The sequence below is a fragment of the Typha angustifolia genome, chromosome 2 (genome assembly GCF_048772165.1).
Source record: "Typha angustifolia cultivar Huaian chromosome 2, ASM4877216v1, whole genome shotgun sequence".
Taxonomy (NCBI): domain Eukaryota; kingdom Viridiplantae; phylum Streptophyta; class Magnoliopsida; order Poales; family Typhaceae; genus Typha; species Typha angustifolia.
In genome coordinates, this window is record NC_133240.1 from 8,467,818 (window position 1) to 8,484,139 (window position 16,322).

Consider the following 16,322-nt stretch of genomic DNA (forward strand, 5'->3'; position numbering starts at 1 on the left):
GCAAACTGTATTTAATCAATCTGGATATTTTTTTACAGATAACCCCCTAGATTAAATTTATTTCATTTTTTAATCTAAAATTACGGTTCAAAGGCTCTCCACCTTTTCCATGCACGTTACCAACGCAAAGGTGCGTAATCCTCGTGCAAGGTGCAACAACAGATCGCACTGTATCATCGGCGAATTTATGCGTTTTAAAACCTGGAGAATATAATAATTAACTCGCATGTCCATATCTAACAAATTACATAGTAATGAACAAGGCACTAACATTACTACTACGAATATATAATATATAAATACAAGTTCAGATCAATATTGCCATCCAATGTAATCTAACTCATAATAGCAAGCAGCTGCTTGCGCGAGTGGCGGCTCCAGCGGTCGAAGGATCGCTGGAGGTTGGGCCAATCGGATTCGGATGCGGCGAAGTCTTCGACCCAATTTCGTAGTATGATCTCCTGGTCTTCCACGGGCAGACCGGCGATGAGGTCTTCCGCTGCCCGCTCGGTCTCCCACCTCTCCGGCCCAACCACGACCGGACACGTCACCCCGTTGCTCGCGTAGCACAGGACGGGCAGCCACAGCGCCAGGATCCCGAACCGCACCTCCCTCGCCGCCTCCCATTCGCCTCGCCCCAGCTCTCGTATTAACATAACTGCCCATAGAAAACATTAATTTGCACATTGGCCCTCTCGGAAGTAGCAGTAGAAGTTATTTCTTAATTAGGCACCTGTGATTTTGACGATGGGACCCTGGACGCGCGGATGGGCGGTGAGCGCCAGCGGCGCCAATCCCGAGGCGAAGGCCCAACGGACGATCGCCTCGCACGTGGCCCCGCAGGCGCGTAGCTTGTTCGCGATCCACAGCAGCTCGTGCGCGAGCTTCTCCGCCTCCAGCCAGTCGTGCGGCCCCACCCCCGGCCCGGCCACCGCCGCATGCCGGTCAGGCTTGTAGCCCTCGAGCCACGCGTCGGTCGGCGGGAGGAGGCCGTTGAGGCAGAGGCGGATCCCCTCGTAGAGGCGGCGGGGTCCCGGGGGGAGGAGGTGGAGGACGCGCGACTGCCACGCGGAGAAGGAGAAGGAAGAGGAGGAGGAGGAGACGGAGGAGTGCGGGGAGCGGAGAGAGCGGCGGAGGAGGTCGCACGTGCGGGAGAAGGCGGAGGAGAGGGCGGTGCGGGTGACGTCGAGCAGGGACGCGTGGCCGGCCTGGAGGTTGTCGTTCACGAGGCGGTCCGCCATTGCCAACACGTATTCGTACTTCCGTGACGTGGCCGGGATCTCGTTTAAGATCCCTAGTATCTAAAGACAAATTAAACGTATATAGAACCCGCTCAAAATTCGGACAAAAGAGCAAAATCTGTTTCTTTTCCCATGTCACCTCCTAGATTTTTGATTTTGTCAGCAAAAACTTATAAATTTGATGTATCCTTATCAAAATTATACTAAAAACCACAATGCATCATAAAGACGAGTTTATCCCACCTCCTCAATTTGAGATAACAAAAATATAGATAAATTCAAGTTATGTACATTAACCACGATTATATATATTTAAGCGAACGGCACTCGAGTAATTTAGTACAAAATTTTTTAAATCTTAAGGTGTTATCTGAAAATTTCCATACCAAAAAACGAAATAATCACTTACATGTGTGAGAGATCTTCCAATCGCCGTAGCACTTGGATCCGACCCGCTCATCCCCCTACTCCCAACCCCACCATGATGCACCACCAACTCCGAGGAGGACGACGAGGAGGAGGAGCACTGCGTCCCCACCAACCCATCAACGCTGAAGTCGATACTGGAGAAGACGCTACGTGGCGAAGGGAAGACATCCACCAACACGCGGAGAACCCAAACGTTGGCCCAGATGGTGAGCATGAGCAGGTGACGCACGTGGTCGATGGGCCTCCACCTCTCGCCCTCTCCGACCGCCGCCTCCGAAGCCGAGGAGGCGATGGCCATCAGCATCTTGGAGGCCGTGCCGGCCGTCGACACGAAGATGGAGTTCATCACCCCGGTTGGTTTCGCCACGATGAGGGCTCGGTCCATGGACATGGGTGGTAGCCTAGACCTACGAGATGCCATGGCCAAGCCTCTTTGTTACATTTTGGCTTTATGACGGGGGATTTGTACTCGGGAGGCGCTAAGATATGGACAAAAGAAGGCTACTGGCTACGTCAACGGTTCTATTTTTTTTCTTATTTTTTGGGTAAGCTCGGTGGAGGAGTTGTAAATAAGCTGGAAGGGTGCGGAGAGGAGGTGAGAGCAGGCTATTGAGAGGCTTTTAATTGCATGCGTTTGGAGGAGGATGGGCGGTTGCAGACTTGCAGTGCAATGCGGTGGCCGACACGCTTTCTTGGAATAATATACACAAGCACTTACCACGAGAACAGAAGAAACGTGGGGCTCACCAACTTCCCACGTAGCCGATTTGGCCCCGTTCTTCGGCTAAGCTGCACATCTCATGACCTCGATCATGAATAAACAAAACTTTTTCTTGGCGCTATCAGTATACATGATTATACACACACACACACACACACACACACACACACTCATCTACCATACCTTTCTCACCCTGACATACAAATTTTTACAACCAAATGACTTTCTACTTCTTAAATTTGTAACTGAAGGGATACTTGAAAATCGATAGTATATAAAAAAAAGCGGAGAGAACTGGGTCTATTGTCTGTACGACTAACATTACGAATTAGACCATTATCTATAAGACTAGTTTTTTTAGAATGTTTGTAGAAAATTTACGACGGGCCTACCTTAGTGTCGAACTAATGCTTGCTTCATATCGCTGGGTCAAAGCTTAAAGTTATCTCTAACCAAATATCGGGGAGTAAGTCTGTGAAGTCAACGCGATGCCTCATCCCGTTTCGAATTGATTCTGGCCTTGTGTGACAAGGTGGTACCTTGGCCGCAGGAGATAAGTGGTGTTTGATCACTCAATTGGTGCAGATAAATTCCAAATCTTCAAATTGCAATTGTGGTACATTTTAAGGATGGGTGCGTCGTACATTCTCTCTACTATTGCAGTACAGTTTAAAGTTCATCGTACAATACTCTAGTGGTAGAGACGCCGAGATTTCTATACCTGAAAAATATTTCACCAATCCTACACTCAGTTGAGTTGCTCTTGTGGCTATTGTTCTACAAAAGATCTAGAACTGAACCGATCGGCTGAATCCTGTCAAACTCGCACCATTCTCCATCAGCGAGCTCATCCAACGAACGACACGTGACCGCGCCCACGAGTTCGTCTACCTCTTCTCAAACGAGTGGACTCGAACGTAACCACGAAAACCAAATCCGATCTCCTCCCTCCTCCCCACAAATCCCAACCCTTCGTTACGTCTCCGCCAATGGCGACCGCCTTCTCTAATCCGACCACCTCTTCGCTCCGGCCTCTCTTCCCCTCGCTCTCTTCCTCCCGCCGTGTCGGCGTCGGCTTCTCGACCCGCCTCTCGCCGCCTCCTCTTTCTTCTTCCCAAGCTCGATGGCTGCTGCGGACGCGGCGATTCCTCGACCACGCTGGTGTCCGAGTTCAGAGCCGAGGCGAGAGGAGGCGCCCGGTGCGGTGCGCCGCGGTGAGCACGATCACGCAGGGCCAGTTCGCGGTCGAGGTGTTGGAGTCGGACGTCCCCGTCCTCGTCGATTTCGTGGCGGATTGGTGCGGGCCCTGCCGGTTGATCTCCCCCGCCGTCGATTGGGCTTCCGAAGTTCGAATCTTGCCTTCAATCTCATTTTATGTTTGAGTAATTTATTGTCTTAGGGAAGTAGAGATCGTGCGGATTGCAATTAGAATAGAAGAATCCGAGTTATATGAGGAGACATTCAATTGATTGGAATACAAGATTCCGCTAGAACTAGACAAGCTTTATTACCTAGTTGTAAAGCAAAGCTCCTACTTTTACTTCTTGAAGTATCATTAATTGCTAGCTTTGGTTTCTGCACAAATAAATATTATTGCAGAACCTAAGAAACACTTTTTTTTTCCAATTTGCTAAGAATTAAACAATCAGGAGATAGTTTCCAGGAAAAAAAAAAACGGTACAGTATGGTTCTAATTGTAGAGGATATACTATGCACTACAAATGGTTTGGGTATATGAATAAATTCTATGTTCCTTAATGATGTTTGGAGATGCTGCTTGTCTCTAATTGGTGGCAACGACTGGATTTTGAAATTTCAGGAATACAAAGGAAAACTGAAGGTTGTCAAGATTGATCATGATGCAAATCCTGAATTGATTGAGGAGTATAAGGTTTATGGCTTGCCAACCTTGATTCTCTTCCAGAATGGGAAAGAGGTTCCTGAAAGCCGAAGAGAAGGTGCAATGACAAAAGATAAGTTGAAAGAATACCTGGATGCATTGTTGGAGACAACAACTGTAGTCTGATCTCCTTGTATAACAACTGCATTTCAGTGAATCTCGATGAATTGATCATATCTGGAAGTACCATTAGCTGCATCCCTCTGCATCTACTTCCCGGTGACAGTTTGTCTTGTTCAACTTGCGAGTCACCTTTTCTGAACCCATTGTAACAAGTTTTTCCTACAGAAGTCCTGATTGAATATGTACTTTTTGTGCTCTATTAATGGCAATAAGAAAAAGTTTTGTATCAATGGTGGACGAGTTCTATTGCATGTTTCTGTTTCATCTTTGAGCCTGACTAACTGATACATTATATTGGATAAGGTGGTGGTGTCACCATTGTGATCTCTGGAAGATAATGCTATTGTCTGAGTCTGTTGATGGCTGTTATCTACCATTTAAGAGAATGTTGATCTACAGATCATCCACAAGTTTCTTGTACTTTGTGAAGGTGAAGACACTGACTTAGGATTTATTGGCATTTCTTCGACTCTTCCAGTGAATATCTGATATGTCGTCGGATGTTATACAGATGGATATTGAAGGCTTCATCTAAAAGAGGCCATCAATCTTCCAAGACCCGTGAAGTACACAGAAGCTCCAAGTTATGATAGCATGACTATGGACCTTTGCCTGCCATGACTTGAATCCAACTAGACCCTGGCAATTTCTTTACTTCTCTACCTTCCATAAGTTCCCGCACCCTTCCTACTGCATCCCAATTGGATGCATTAGCAAACATGTTGTACATCAAGACATATGTTGATGGGTCCTCCTCCTTTCCCAGTCCAAGTGTGTGCTTTGCTGCTCTCACACCACTATCTACATCGCCATGCAGCCTGCAAGCACTAAGAAAGGTTTTCCAAACTAGGGTTCCTGGTCTGAAAGGCATCTTTTGTATTAACTCTTCAGCCTCCTTGATGCGCCCCGCTCTTCCAAGGAGGTCTACCATACACGCATAATGATCTTCTCCAGGGTTAATGCCGTGATCATGCACCATGGAATTGAAATATCTCCAACCTTCGTCAATTAACCCTCCTTGACTACAAGCATACAAGACACAAACAAATGTAATGTAGTTCGGTATAACACGCTCTGAAATCATCTCATCGAAAACCTCTAGAGCTTCCTGAGCAAGTCCATTATGTGCCAACCCCATGATCATCGTCGTCCAGGAAATGATTGACCGCTCTTTTATTGACCAAAAAACCCCCCTTGCGCAGTTCAATGATCCACATTTTGCATACATGTCTATGAGAGCGTTATCGACACATACATCCACATCTGCTCCAAGCTTGATCCGATATCCATGTGCCTTCTTTCCTTCTTCCAAAGAAGCCAAGTTAGAGCAGGCATTAATCGTTGTAGCCAGTGTGAATTTGTTAGGTTTTATTCCAGCCAGCTTCATCTGATTTATGATTTCGAGAGCTTTAGTGGCCTCGCCACAGTATAAGCAACCTGCAGCCATCTGGGTCCAAGAAACAACATCTCTTTCTGCCATCTCATTGAAAGCTCTAAAACCACTGATGAAATCTTTGCTCTTCAAGTACATATCGGCCAAGGAATTCCCGACACAAACATCATCTCCAACACCATACTTAACAAGCTGACCATGAATTTGCATACCACTTCTCAAGCATGCTTTTGCCGCTGACCCCGTCAACACACTACTAAACGAGAATTCGTCAGGATGCACCCCTGCATGAATCATTCTGCACCAAAACCCCCATACATCCGAGTAAGAGAACTGCAAGAAGCCTGCCATCATTGAGTTCCACGAAACAATATCTTTTATAAGAGACTTCTCAAAAAGTTTGACTGCATCGGCAAACTGCTCACCTCGAATCAAGGCGCTAAGGAAAGCATTCATCAAGAACACATTAGACTCAAAGCCAAGATGAATAACTAATGCATACAGTTGCAGAGCTTGACTGGAATCACCCGTAAGGGAACTGCCATTGAGCGCTTTAACAAGTGTGTACTCATTGGACCTCACGCCAGCCCGAAGCATCAAGCGGAAGAGAGACAAAGCCTCATGAGGTCGGTCACACCGGACGAGGCTGCCAATGACAGCGCACCACGAGATCACGTTTCTCCGAGGCATTTCATCGAACAACCTTAGGGCAACATAAGGGTCACGGATGCACTTGAAGTACATATTAAGGAGGTGGTTCTGGAGGAAGAGGGACGTGGAAAGGAGGGGCCTTTTGAGGAGATGGGCATGGATGGAACTGCCAAACTCGAAATGGGAGGTGCGAGTACAACTCTGGAGGAGTTTCGAGTAGTAGTGGTCTAATCCAACTACTCCTTGGTCTAAAGGATGGTCTGTCGTGCAATAAACACGAAGCAGAGCAGTTGCCGTCGATAATGGAGGTCGGTGGAAGAGGTAAGACGAGGCTGGCCATTGTGGCATTTCCTTTTCCCCGGGTCTAGCCGTTAATGGTTCGGAACGGTGACAGTTGGGTTCCTCTTTCTTTTCCCAAAACCTATAAGAATGGAGGATTTAGCCAGTGATATTGGTAGAGACTTATTAGAGCTTAGAGACAAATGGTAAAGTTGTCAATGGGCTAAGTGGGCCAGGCCAGGTCCATAAATAACGTCAGAGTTATTAAACGAATAATTCCACTTAGACCTATCACTATTTTCTACTTATACTCCTTAATTTTTTTTGTTACCTAATATATAATTATTTTTTCCTTAATTTAAGAAGGTATATATATATATATATATTCTTTTTTTCTTAATTTAAAGGTTGTATGTGGATAATAAAAAAATTCAGGAAATAAATACGTAAAACAGAGATAATTTAGAAATTTTAAATTGAATTATCTCTTTATTAAAAGTACATATTTTGTATTTATTATTATACAAACTCTAGATTTTATTCTTTTATTAATGATTAGCTTTTCTTCTTTCTTTCCAGGAGAAGTGAGAGTATGATACAGGTAGCCTATTTAACTATTTGGGCCTATCTCAAAGGATTATCTAGAGGGTAATTACTATAAGGATGCAAAATGATCGAATTTTAATATTGACCAAGGAGTATGTTTATTAAAATTAATTCGATGAGTATTTGTAGGTATAATAAAGGCAAAAAATATACGAAGTTTTCTTGAGTTTTACAATAATAAAATATTAAATTATATTTTCACTTCATGAAAACGGTGACTTAGCTTATAACTTACCTCTTAAGCTATCTAAATCAAACATCTCTCTACTCTCCTGCTGTATTACTAGCTGTTACATTACATATTAATATAAGGTGATACCACGTGGTAAATTTGTAATTAATCAAAAATTAATTGCTTAATAGTATTTGCGCATTGTTGAACATATTTGAAAAAAAATTGTATATTAATTTTTTCTCTTTTTTATCATTCGTAAGGTCGGGGCTGGATATGAGCTGAATAAAGAATCAATTCTCGTTAGATATAAAGTTACTTAGGCTTTCATTGAGTTTTTAGCTAATATAGTAAGCCGTTTAATTTAGACTTTAAGTTATGTGCGTCGTCGAATAATTATTGAAAAATAAAATGCTACCAAAACCTGCTCCAAATCGTTACACTGCTAAATTGCTTCTCTAAGCCAATCGCACTGTCAAGCCGTTGAGCCAAGCCACTAAACCACTAAATAATTTCTCCATAATATTGTTTGACATTGGAGTTAACTCATAATAATCTCCTTGGTTATAAGAAAGATACATACCAACTGTACTAGACTAGGTTGGTCCACAATCATCACACTTAACAACTAGTGCTAAATGCTCATCGGCACTTATCGAAACTTACTCTTTTCTCATTAGTATGATACCTAAATTACATACAAATGCATTGAATTAAGCAGCCTATGATGACGAAGGATGATCGTAATTAATAATTATCCTATATTTAATTTAGTTTAAATCCAAATCCCATTAAACAATAACCACCAAAGAGAAGATGATCCGAAAGTTGATTGTCCACAAATGACGCGATAAGGACATAAATTCATGATTTGTGCTTAAAGTAACGTGATTAGAATAATGAGTAGTTGGCTGGTAGTGGGAATATCTTTTAAGATAGCAAACTAATACCCACTAAACTAATCGTTATATGTGTGATTAAAACTTATATAATTAATACTCCTGACATCTTCCTCCACCGTGTAGCATTGTCGTCATTCCAAACCTTCTCTCCCAAAGGTGACTTCAAATACGAAGCTTCGAGAGTATAATCTTAATTCTTCCTGTGATTCTGTGACTAATTAACTAATATTATAACGTAATAATCCATTACATTTGAAGATAAAATTTTAATTATAAATTTAATTTTTAAATAGTTTTTCTTTTTGCTACATGATAACGGACGATTAACAACGCTAGATCAATATTATAATTACCACTATGGTTTTAAATTGAGTATTTAAGTTTAGTTTTATTCATAATTAGTTATATTTTATTAATAAAAAGGTAATTTTAAAAGAGTTTTATAATTTTGGTGTCAGTTTATGTTAAAATCTCATCATCAAAGGTGATGAAATAAAATTTATTTATATTTGAGCATGAAATATTATTATGCTATCATCTACTCAACCTACGTGAAGATTGAAGAGAGAAGATTACACGCCAGTGATTAATTACTAATTATTTGCTGGAATCCAGATCATATTAATGGATCTCATGGGCCCATCCACTTGACCCATGTTTTGCTCCTAATTTATATTTATTTATCCACTTGCCATATGTTAATTACTACTGTTAAAGCGTCAATACTTTAACAGAGAAGCATAAAAGGACCTCATAAACTCTAATTAGTTCATAGTTTATCCTCTAACAAAATATCTATTAAAGAACTGCCTATGTGTGAATGCACTTGCAAAGAGAATACTTGTTCTTGTAGTTGCTGTTTTATTTGAATATTAAAAGAGAGAGGAAAACTCTTCGTTGTTTACTTTAAACTTAAACGCTTAATTCTTATACTATGAAGATTTCATATCAAAATTATAATCATTAGTCGGTTGTTAACAAAAACATAGTTTGATGCGGAAAATAATACGTTGTATTTTAGTTGATTAGCGAAGAACATTTTGCTAAGTGAAAAGCATAACTTTATGTCATTATTCAAAAATAAAGAATGAAATATCTAATAATTGCATCTTAATAAGTATATACATAGTACAAATCAAAATTAGAGAAAAATAAACTATAATTTGCTCATAGAAAAAATGGGCTGACTTAGTTCATACTAACTATTTTACTAAAACAGAAATAAAAAGAATTAAATAAAGATCTCAAGGCTCCACCTTCAAAAGATTATAACTCATTTGAGATTCTTTGGCCCCAGTGTGAAGTAGCATCATAGAATCATTAACAACAATTCTATGTCTGAGAGAGTGATTAGGAAATAAAGAGATGCTGCACTGCATTTGCTTAATTCCATTCATAATAATATTAAACATCATTAGCTTCTTATACATATAATCCCTTTAGTGTATATAAGAAATTTGACCTTTAATAGCAGTTCTCAAACACAGCAGTCGCCTAGATGCCGCTAAACCTAGGTTTCACGGATCGTAATCGATATGCAATAATAGACCACTAGTAATAGAATTATTATTATTATTATTATTATTACGGAAAAAGTAAGAGTTTGACTCGCTTTATATTAACTAACTAAGACGGTTAACTAGATTGTTACCATTTTACCAAGCCTATCGTTGTCATCCGACAAAGAAAATTAGCCACCCCCAACCAACCACCAATCAAAACGGTCCTATCCATATTATATTTTATCCAAACCAACTCCCCCCTTCCTTCTTATAAGTGAATAACTACCCAAACTGTGGACCCCCCCACCCACTCTCCTCCTCCTCCTCTACGTGTACCCGAAGCTCGTGCGTACACCCAGCTTTGGACCACCGGTACGGGACCCAACGGGTGGACCTATCGGATGCGCACCACATGTCAGCGACAGAGGTGGGTGGGCCCCGCGCTCCCTCCTGTAACAACTGGACCAGCTTTGTGTGGGTGGGGATGGACGTGGGTCCTGGATCTAGCGACAGCCACGTCACTGCTCCAGTCCAGTTAAAGAAGCAATCCCAATGGTCGCGTTTTCCATCTGCCTTAGAAAAAGAGCTTCTTTTTTTTATTTATCATTCGTCCAGTTCACTTTAAAGTTTTAAATTGCTGAGGTGAAATTACTGAGTAAAGTCTCTGGAGAGAGAGAAATTATCGAAGGATGAGGACTTAAGTAAATTAGGTTTATTGAGAAAATTAATTTACACCTAAGTTAGCAGACACATAAACCATCATGATTCATTTATAAATTAATCATAATGGTTTAAAAAGACCTTATTAGTATCGGAGATTAAAAACAATAGAAATCTCTCACAAAATTACCGTTCCTAAGTGCACCTGAATTGTAATTGTCTACTAGAGTTTCGCCACTAGTTAGCAATATAATTGACCTCTTAACAAGTTTGTTAGATTTTACATATTTAAAAGTATTTAATATAAATTATAATGTAATCGTAGTAGTATCAATTGTCTGCTTTATTGACACTGTGTAAGATGGTAATAAAAAGTTAGGAGTCTAATTAAATTCAGAGTGTTTTTTTAGCACTATAGAGCCTCTAAGATATCCCAAACTTCTACAAGTAGCACCGAGGAGAAATGCCCATGCTTAAAGCTAGTAACAAAAGGGACAATATTAGCGATGAATTCACATTTTGTCTCTCTACTCTAGTGGCGGAGATTTCTACTCAATTATAAGATTAGTATCTGTATGCTTCATTAGATCGACGTAAAATTGATAAACAGGAGCACGATTCATATCTATGATTTAAGTTTGATAATTTTTAGCTTGAATTGAACGCAATCGAAAATAAGTTAACCATTGTAGCCTAATTATTGTACTCTACCACCTTGGCTGTTTATGACAAATATCATAAATTTAAATAACATTATAAATATTAGAGTTAATATTTACTAAATTTTTGACCAAAACATGCTATATATATGGAGGTAACTTTGACTCCATTTTGACTTTTTCTTTTAAAGTATAGTTAATCCATGTCAAGGAAGGGTTTAGCCCTACTATGTAGCAGATGACTAGTGTAGACGTGTGACAAAAATAAAATCAATCGAAATCAATTGAATAATATGGCCCACAATTTTCTTAATTAGAATTATTATTATTTTTAAATAATTGTAATTGAAATAATGTGGGTCCCAGCTGTTGACACTAGAATTGGAACTTTTACAATATTATCCATCCATCCATTTATAATTGAAAGCTTCGGCCTACACCTACCCCCTGTTCCGACCCGGGCCCCGCACTGAAGCGGGTCTGGACCAGCTGGACCCGGATCCGGTGGCAGGGGGGTAAATTTCGAGAAGCACAGTGCCCATTTCGTGACGTAGGTGCTCTCCCTTTACTTTCCGACGTCTGCCAATATCGTGGGTCACAGTGTAAAGACGCCTAGGTCGTGGGTCCCATTTCCCCATGTGCCCTTCCTCCTTGTCTCCACTGTCTCCTCCCTCTCTCAATCATTAGTCCTCTCCCTCCTCCCCTTCTCCAGCTCACTTATCTCCTTTCCTCCTCTATTCCGCTTTCTTATCCTAATCCCTGTTCCTATTCCTATTCTTATTATTCCTTTCCCTACCGGAATAAGCTATGACGACGCCGGATAGCGGGAATAACTTGACGGGGCCGGCGAAGAAGGCGCCGTCGAAGGACCGCCACAGCAAGGTCGACGGACGCGGCCGCCGCATCCGGATGCCGATCATATGCGCCGCGCGTGTCTTCCAGCTCACGCGTGAGCTAGGGCATAAGTCCGACGGTCAAACCATTGAGTGGCTCCTCCGCCAAGCCGAGCCCTCCATTATAGCTGCCACCGGCACAGGGACCACCCCGGCCTCCTTCTCCACCGCCTCATCCGCAGCCATACGCGGCGGCGGCGGCGCCGGAACCCTCTCCTCTCCCTCATCCACCTCTTCCGTTGCCCCCGCGGCCGCACACCTCGTCCCCGCACCGTTCATCCTCGGGAAGCGCCTCCGTGCCGACGAGGACTCTGGGGACAAGGACGAGTCCGCCGCTGGCGGAGGTGGCTGCGGCGCGGTCGGGGGGTTCTGGGCGGTCCCGGCGCGGGCCGACTTCGGGCAGCTGTGGAGCTTCGCCGCGCCGGAAATGATCGTGCCGCAGGCGAGCTTCTCCGGGAGGTTCGCCGGTGGCGGACAGACGGTGGCGGAGGCGTCGGCGGCGAGGGTGGGGAATTACTTGCCCATCGCGCAGGGGCACCTGAACCTGCTCGCCTCGTTGTCGGGGGCGCCGCCGGCCACGACGGCGGCGGGGAGGAGCGAGGAGGAGGGGCGCTGATTTGGGTTCCTGCTTTCTAGGGTTAGGGTTAGGGTTCGGAATTTTTTAGTTTCAGAAACGTGTGAAAAGGTTAGAGCTTTGTGGAAGTTTGGTAGAAGTGAGTAGAGTCTTCTCATTTGTTCTTCTTGCCCTCTACCCTGGATGAAACAAGGTTGGTGGAAGGATTGCTGAAGGAAGGCTTCATGATTGTACCATTCTTTCTTTGCAAAAACTGCTGCTTTGGAGAGTATCAAGTTTCTCTAAAAGAGAGAAGCTATTTTGTGGGTCAGAAGGCTCTTTGTTTGCTTCAATTTGGAAAAAAAAAAAATACTTCCATTGGAAAGAAGACTGGATTGCATCAAGAGGATGAAATCAGGAAGAGGGGTTGGGAACTTCAATGTGTTTGTTTGTAGATTGGTGTGTGTGGCCTTCAGTGTCTCTGTTTATTTCTATGCTGGTGTGTGGAGAATTTAGAAGAAAATGCCTGCAGAAACCTTCTGAATTAAGCCTGTAAGTTCTCTATATTCAAGTCCCATATGTATTCTAAGTCATTTTTCTTGGATTTATTAGCATTGGGAATAACCATGTTGTCTTGTGTATTTATGGATTGTTTCAAGTTGTACGAGGGCAAATAAGAATGTACTTTCTCTTGTTCTCTTGTGTCATATATATATATTTTCCTCTCTTATTGCACCACTTCTGCTAACTATAAATGATCATCCTTCTTTCATCTACTGGTATTACAAGTAATTTTGTTTCGACTATGAACCATGACTGAATTAGGACACTACATTATTGCGATAGCTAAGTGGCAAACAAGTTCCATTTTGAGGAATCTCTTTTCATTATTGTTAGTGGTTTTTGTGATGTCAGCATTTCATAAATGGGACAGATATTGTCTTGAAGCCTTTCAGTTAGAACTTGTGTGGAGTCATTTCTTATTAGATGCTTCAATCTACTTTCTCATTTATCTTGTATTCAAATGAAGGAAGTGCCACATTAATTAGGTCGCCCTTTACATCTATCACACTTTATATTTATATTTTTACTTTATCCTAAACTTTGCTTTTAGTTCTGTACTTTCTAATCATGCTATATATATATATATTGGGCTTGTTGAAGATTGCACTCAAAGCCGCCAATGGCTTTCTGTTAAGAAGTGTCTCCTTTTGGATTAGTTTTCCCCCTCTCTGTTCAAGTTTCTACTCATTTCACATGATCGGTATGTCAATTGCTAGTCATTCTAATGGAAAATCATAACTTCCATGCCGGCGGCAGGACCAATAGCATCCTTAATTAGTATGTCAACCAGTTCTTTATTATCTGGGCAGGCTTCTAAATACTGGTTCTTTCGCCCTCTTTGGGTAAGGGTGGAAGTGCTAATAGATCACAACAAAACTTGGTATCTAGGAAACCACTATATCTCCTTTCATAGTTCAACTCTTTTTAGTGTCTGGAATGTTGGATGTAACACTGAAGAGTCTGAACATTACATATGGAAATTGAAATTTGGTGTGCAGCACCAATGCAGTTGGCGACCTTCAGGTAGATCAAGTATATCCTCTTGCAGTGTAAATAGTAGATATTGCCACGCTGCATGAATTTGGTTCCAGGAAAACCCAAGGCCACATCATTTATAGTCCAAAAAATTAATGGTAAGCTCCAACTTTAGACCCTTTTCTTGACTGTTATAATGTTTCTAATCAGTGAATTTTTAAGGCATTTTGTTGGGAACGAATGTCTTTTCTTCTCTAGTTTCATTATGTCAATCATGGCCAGTATGATGCTTAATTCATTCTGCTCATCCTGACATGCACACATCGAAGTGCGTGGAAACGTGTAGGTCTAAATTTGTGGACAAGAATGGTATTAAAGCTGTGATCTTTATATCCTTATTTGCTTGTAACTTGACAGCGACCTGCATCTATCAATCGAACTTGTGAAATGAAAGCTGCTACAAAGTTTCGTAATTCTATTTTGATATTGGAACCTCTCTTGTATGTCCTATCCTTTCGGATGCGTATCGAGTATTTGTATACATTTTGTTTAATTTCTTGATTAGTTTTATAAACTGTTAATGGACTAGGAAGCATTGACGTGTTAGCAAAATAATTTCTTGGCATCAATAGATTTAGGACTCAAAATTAATTTCGAACAAAGCCTGATCAGATCAGACCCAGGCTCGATCAAACTAACTCGGCTCATATATTCTTATTCAGAGAAACACTACATCCACTTAGAGTAGAGGAGATCGATAGTACTAAGCTATTAAGCGAGGATCTAAGAGTTCACGTATGATACTCGATACATGGATCAGAGCAGCCTCTTCTTCCTGCTCTGCACCGTGTTGGTCGCCCACACCGCGGCACCGTAGATGACGACGTTGCCGTCGGTCTGCATGATGAGCCGGTAGCTATTCGGCCCGCGGGAGCTGTTGCTGGTCCATAAGACATCGCCGGTGCCGGAGAAGACGACGAGGTTGCCGCTGCTCTGCAGATCGGCGTGGCAGGAGCTGCCCTTCCTGCTCGTCCCGGACGCCCACAGAGCCTTGTTCTTGTTCACGTACAACACCAAGTTGCAGTCATCCTGCATGATGAACGTGTAAGGCCCGCTCTCCAAGAACTGCCCGGAGGCGAGGCTCTCCCCGCTGAACATGGTATCTTCGGCGGCGACGACGGCAGCGCCGGCGGCCACCGTCAGGACGACGAAGGCGATGATTGTGGATGTGGACTCCATTCCTAGGCGACCAGGCATTGAGCTCTTTGGTTGGTTTTATAGTTTTGAGATAAAGATAAGCATCGGAGAGGGGAGTGGAATAATTTAATTAGTGGAGCGCCAGATCACACAGGTTACTTCCGCTATTAATGCGACGCGTGTCTACTTAACATAATTAATCTGTAAAAAGAGATACAGAATTTATCTTTTAAAATACCTAAAATATTATTGCCTTTATTTCATACTCTACGGATAAACTATTTGCAAGATGCCGCTGGCAGTTATTGCTCGAATCCGACCAAAGAGTGTTGTCATCGTTAGTTAGTCAGTTAGATGATCATTTCTCAGCATTGGATGGCATTTTCTGTCGTATATTTTAATATTCTTATGTCACCTGCACATGAGAAATATTATTATTTTAGACTTAATTATATTTTCTTTATTTATATTTTTATTTAGTATCATTTTATCCCATGTACTATAAGAATATACAATGTCTCTGTTTCTCCCAATAGATAGTTAAATTTTAATTTATCATCTAAGAGATAAAAAAAATATATATACGCTAATTGTGTCTAAGGACTAAGGGCTCTTATAATATAAGGACAAAATATTACTGGTCAAAATACAAGGAGAAAAAAGTATTTAAGTTATTTTTTTATTAGGAATAACTTAAGTGTTTAGGTTAAGATGACAACAAAGTTTAGATATGAAGCTATGTTCTGATTCAAAGTCCAGTGTTAATGGCCGGCAGGATTATGCATATGAAGAAAAAAAAACTTTGGTTAAATATATTTGACCCAGTTTATTTTGGATAAAATTGTTTAGAGTAAAGTATTTTAAATGATACACAATGTATTTTAATCTAGAAAAATTATTAT

General features: G+C 41.7%; 5 protein-coding genes across 7 annotated transcripts; 2 read left to right on the plus strand and 3 right to left on the minus strand.

The window, feature by feature from the left end:
- Nucleotides 1-217: 217 nt before the first annotated feature.
- Nucleotides 218-2,462, minus strand: LOC140771386 (uncharacterized). Its single transcript, XM_073112912.1, has 3 exons — nucleotides 1,651-2,462; nucleotides 734-1,301; nucleotides 218-658 (listed from the first exon to the last, which is right to left on the minus strand). Exons 1-3 carry the CDS (start codon nucleotides 2,089-2,091, stop codon nucleotides 336-338), a joined length of 1,332 nt encoding a protein of 443 aa, XP_072969013.1. The 5' UTR covers nucleotides 2,092-2,462; the 3' UTR covers nucleotides 218-335.
- A 618-nt stretch (nucleotides 2,463-3,080) lies between these two features.
- On the plus strand, nucleotides 3,081-4,644 carry LOC140771398 (thioredoxin X, chloroplastic). The gene is made up of 2 exons (XM_073112924.1): nucleotides 3,081-3,737; nucleotides 4,211-4,644. Exons 1-2 carry the CDS (start codon nucleotides 3,381-3,383, stop codon nucleotides 4,415-4,417), a joined length of 564 nt encoding a protein of 187 aa, XP_072969025.1. The 5' UTR covers nucleotides 3,081-3,380; the 3' UTR covers nucleotides 4,418-4,644.
- Nucleotides 4,645-4,792: 148 nt separating this feature from the next.
- LOC140771374 (putative pentatricopeptide repeat-containing protein At3g15130) lies at nucleotides 4,793-6,928 on the minus strand. 2 transcript variants are annotated; one of them, XM_073112900.1, is made up of 2 exons: nucleotides 6,233-6,928; nucleotides 4,793-6,151 (listed from the first exon to the last, which is right to left on the minus strand). In XM_073112900.1, the coding sequence occupies exons 1-2, from the start codon at nucleotides 6,804-6,806 to the stop codon at nucleotides 5,013-5,015; spliced, it is 1,713 nt and encodes a 570-aa protein (XP_072969001.1). In that variant the 5' UTR covers nucleotides 6,807-6,928; the 3' UTR covers nucleotides 4,793-5,012. The 2 variants fall into 2 exon arrangements, with proteins under 2 accessions (XP_072969001.1, XP_072968993.1); XM_073112892.1 differs by having other exon boundaries at nucleotides 4,793-6,928.
- Nucleotides 6,929-11,908: 4,980 nt separating this feature from the next.
- LOC140774592 (transcription factor TCP7-like) lies at nucleotides 11,909-15,085 on the plus strand. 2 transcript variants are annotated; one of them, XR_012106620.1, is made up of 2 exons: nucleotides 11,909-13,236; nucleotides 14,946-15,085. XR_012106620.1 is itself a non-coding variant. In XM_073117653.1 (1 exon), the coding sequence occupies exon 1, from the start codon at nucleotides 12,046-12,048 to the stop codon at nucleotides 12,745-12,747; it is 702 nt and encodes a 233-aa protein (XP_072973754.1). In that variant the 5' UTR covers nucleotides 11,909-12,045; the 3' UTR covers nucleotides 12,748-13,377. The 2 variants fall into 2 exon arrangements, 1 of the variants encoding a protein (XP_072973754.1); XM_073117653.1 differs by lacking the exon at nucleotides 14,946-15,085 and having other exon boundaries at nucleotides 11,909-13,377.
- Nucleotides 14,909-15,570, minus strand: LOC140774600 (mannose-specific lectin 3-like). Its single transcript, XM_073117667.1, has one exon. It carries the CDS (start codon nucleotides 15,478-15,480, stop codon nucleotides 15,040-15,042), a length of 441 nt encoding a protein of 146 aa, XP_072973768.1. The 5' UTR covers nucleotides 15,481-15,570; the 3' UTR covers nucleotides 14,909-15,039.
- Between the last annotated feature and the right edge of the window lie 752 nt (nucleotides 15,571-16,322).

Excerpts from the sequence above, each read along its gene's own strand:
- LOC140771374 (XM_073112892.1), bottom strand. The coding sequence starts at position 6,806 with ATGCCACAATGGCCAGCCTCGTCTTACCTCTTCCACCGACCTCCATTA.
- LOC140774592 (XM_073117653.1), top strand. The coding sequence starts at position 12,046 with ATGACGACGCCGGATAGCGGGAATAACTTGACGGGGCCGGCGAAGAAG.
- LOC140774600 (XM_073117667.1), bottom strand. The coding sequence starts at position 15,480 with ATGCCTGGTCGCCTAGGAATGGAGTCCACATCCACAATCATCGCCTTC.
- LOC140771386 (XM_073112912.1), bottom strand. The coding sequence starts at position 2,091 with ATGGCATCTCGTAGGTCTAGGCTACCACCCATGTCCATGGACCGAGCC. Across the intron at positions 1,302-1,650 it reads TTGGAAGATCTCTCACACAT|ATACTAGGGATCTTAAACGA; the intron begins GTAAGTGATTAT and ends ATTTGTCTTTAG. Across the intron at positions 659-733 it reads TCCCATCGTCAAAATCACAG|TTATGTTAATACGAGAGCTG; the intron begins GTGCCTAATTAA and ends TTCTATGGGCAG.
- LOC140771398 (XM_073112924.1), top strand. The coding sequence starts at position 3,381 with ATGGCGACCGCCTTCTCTAATCCGACCACCTCTTCGCTCCGGCCTCTC. Across the intron at positions 3,738-4,210 it reads CCGTCGATTGGGCTTCCGAA|GAATACAAAGGAAAACTGAA; the intron begins GTTCGAATCTTG and ends TTGAAATTTCAG.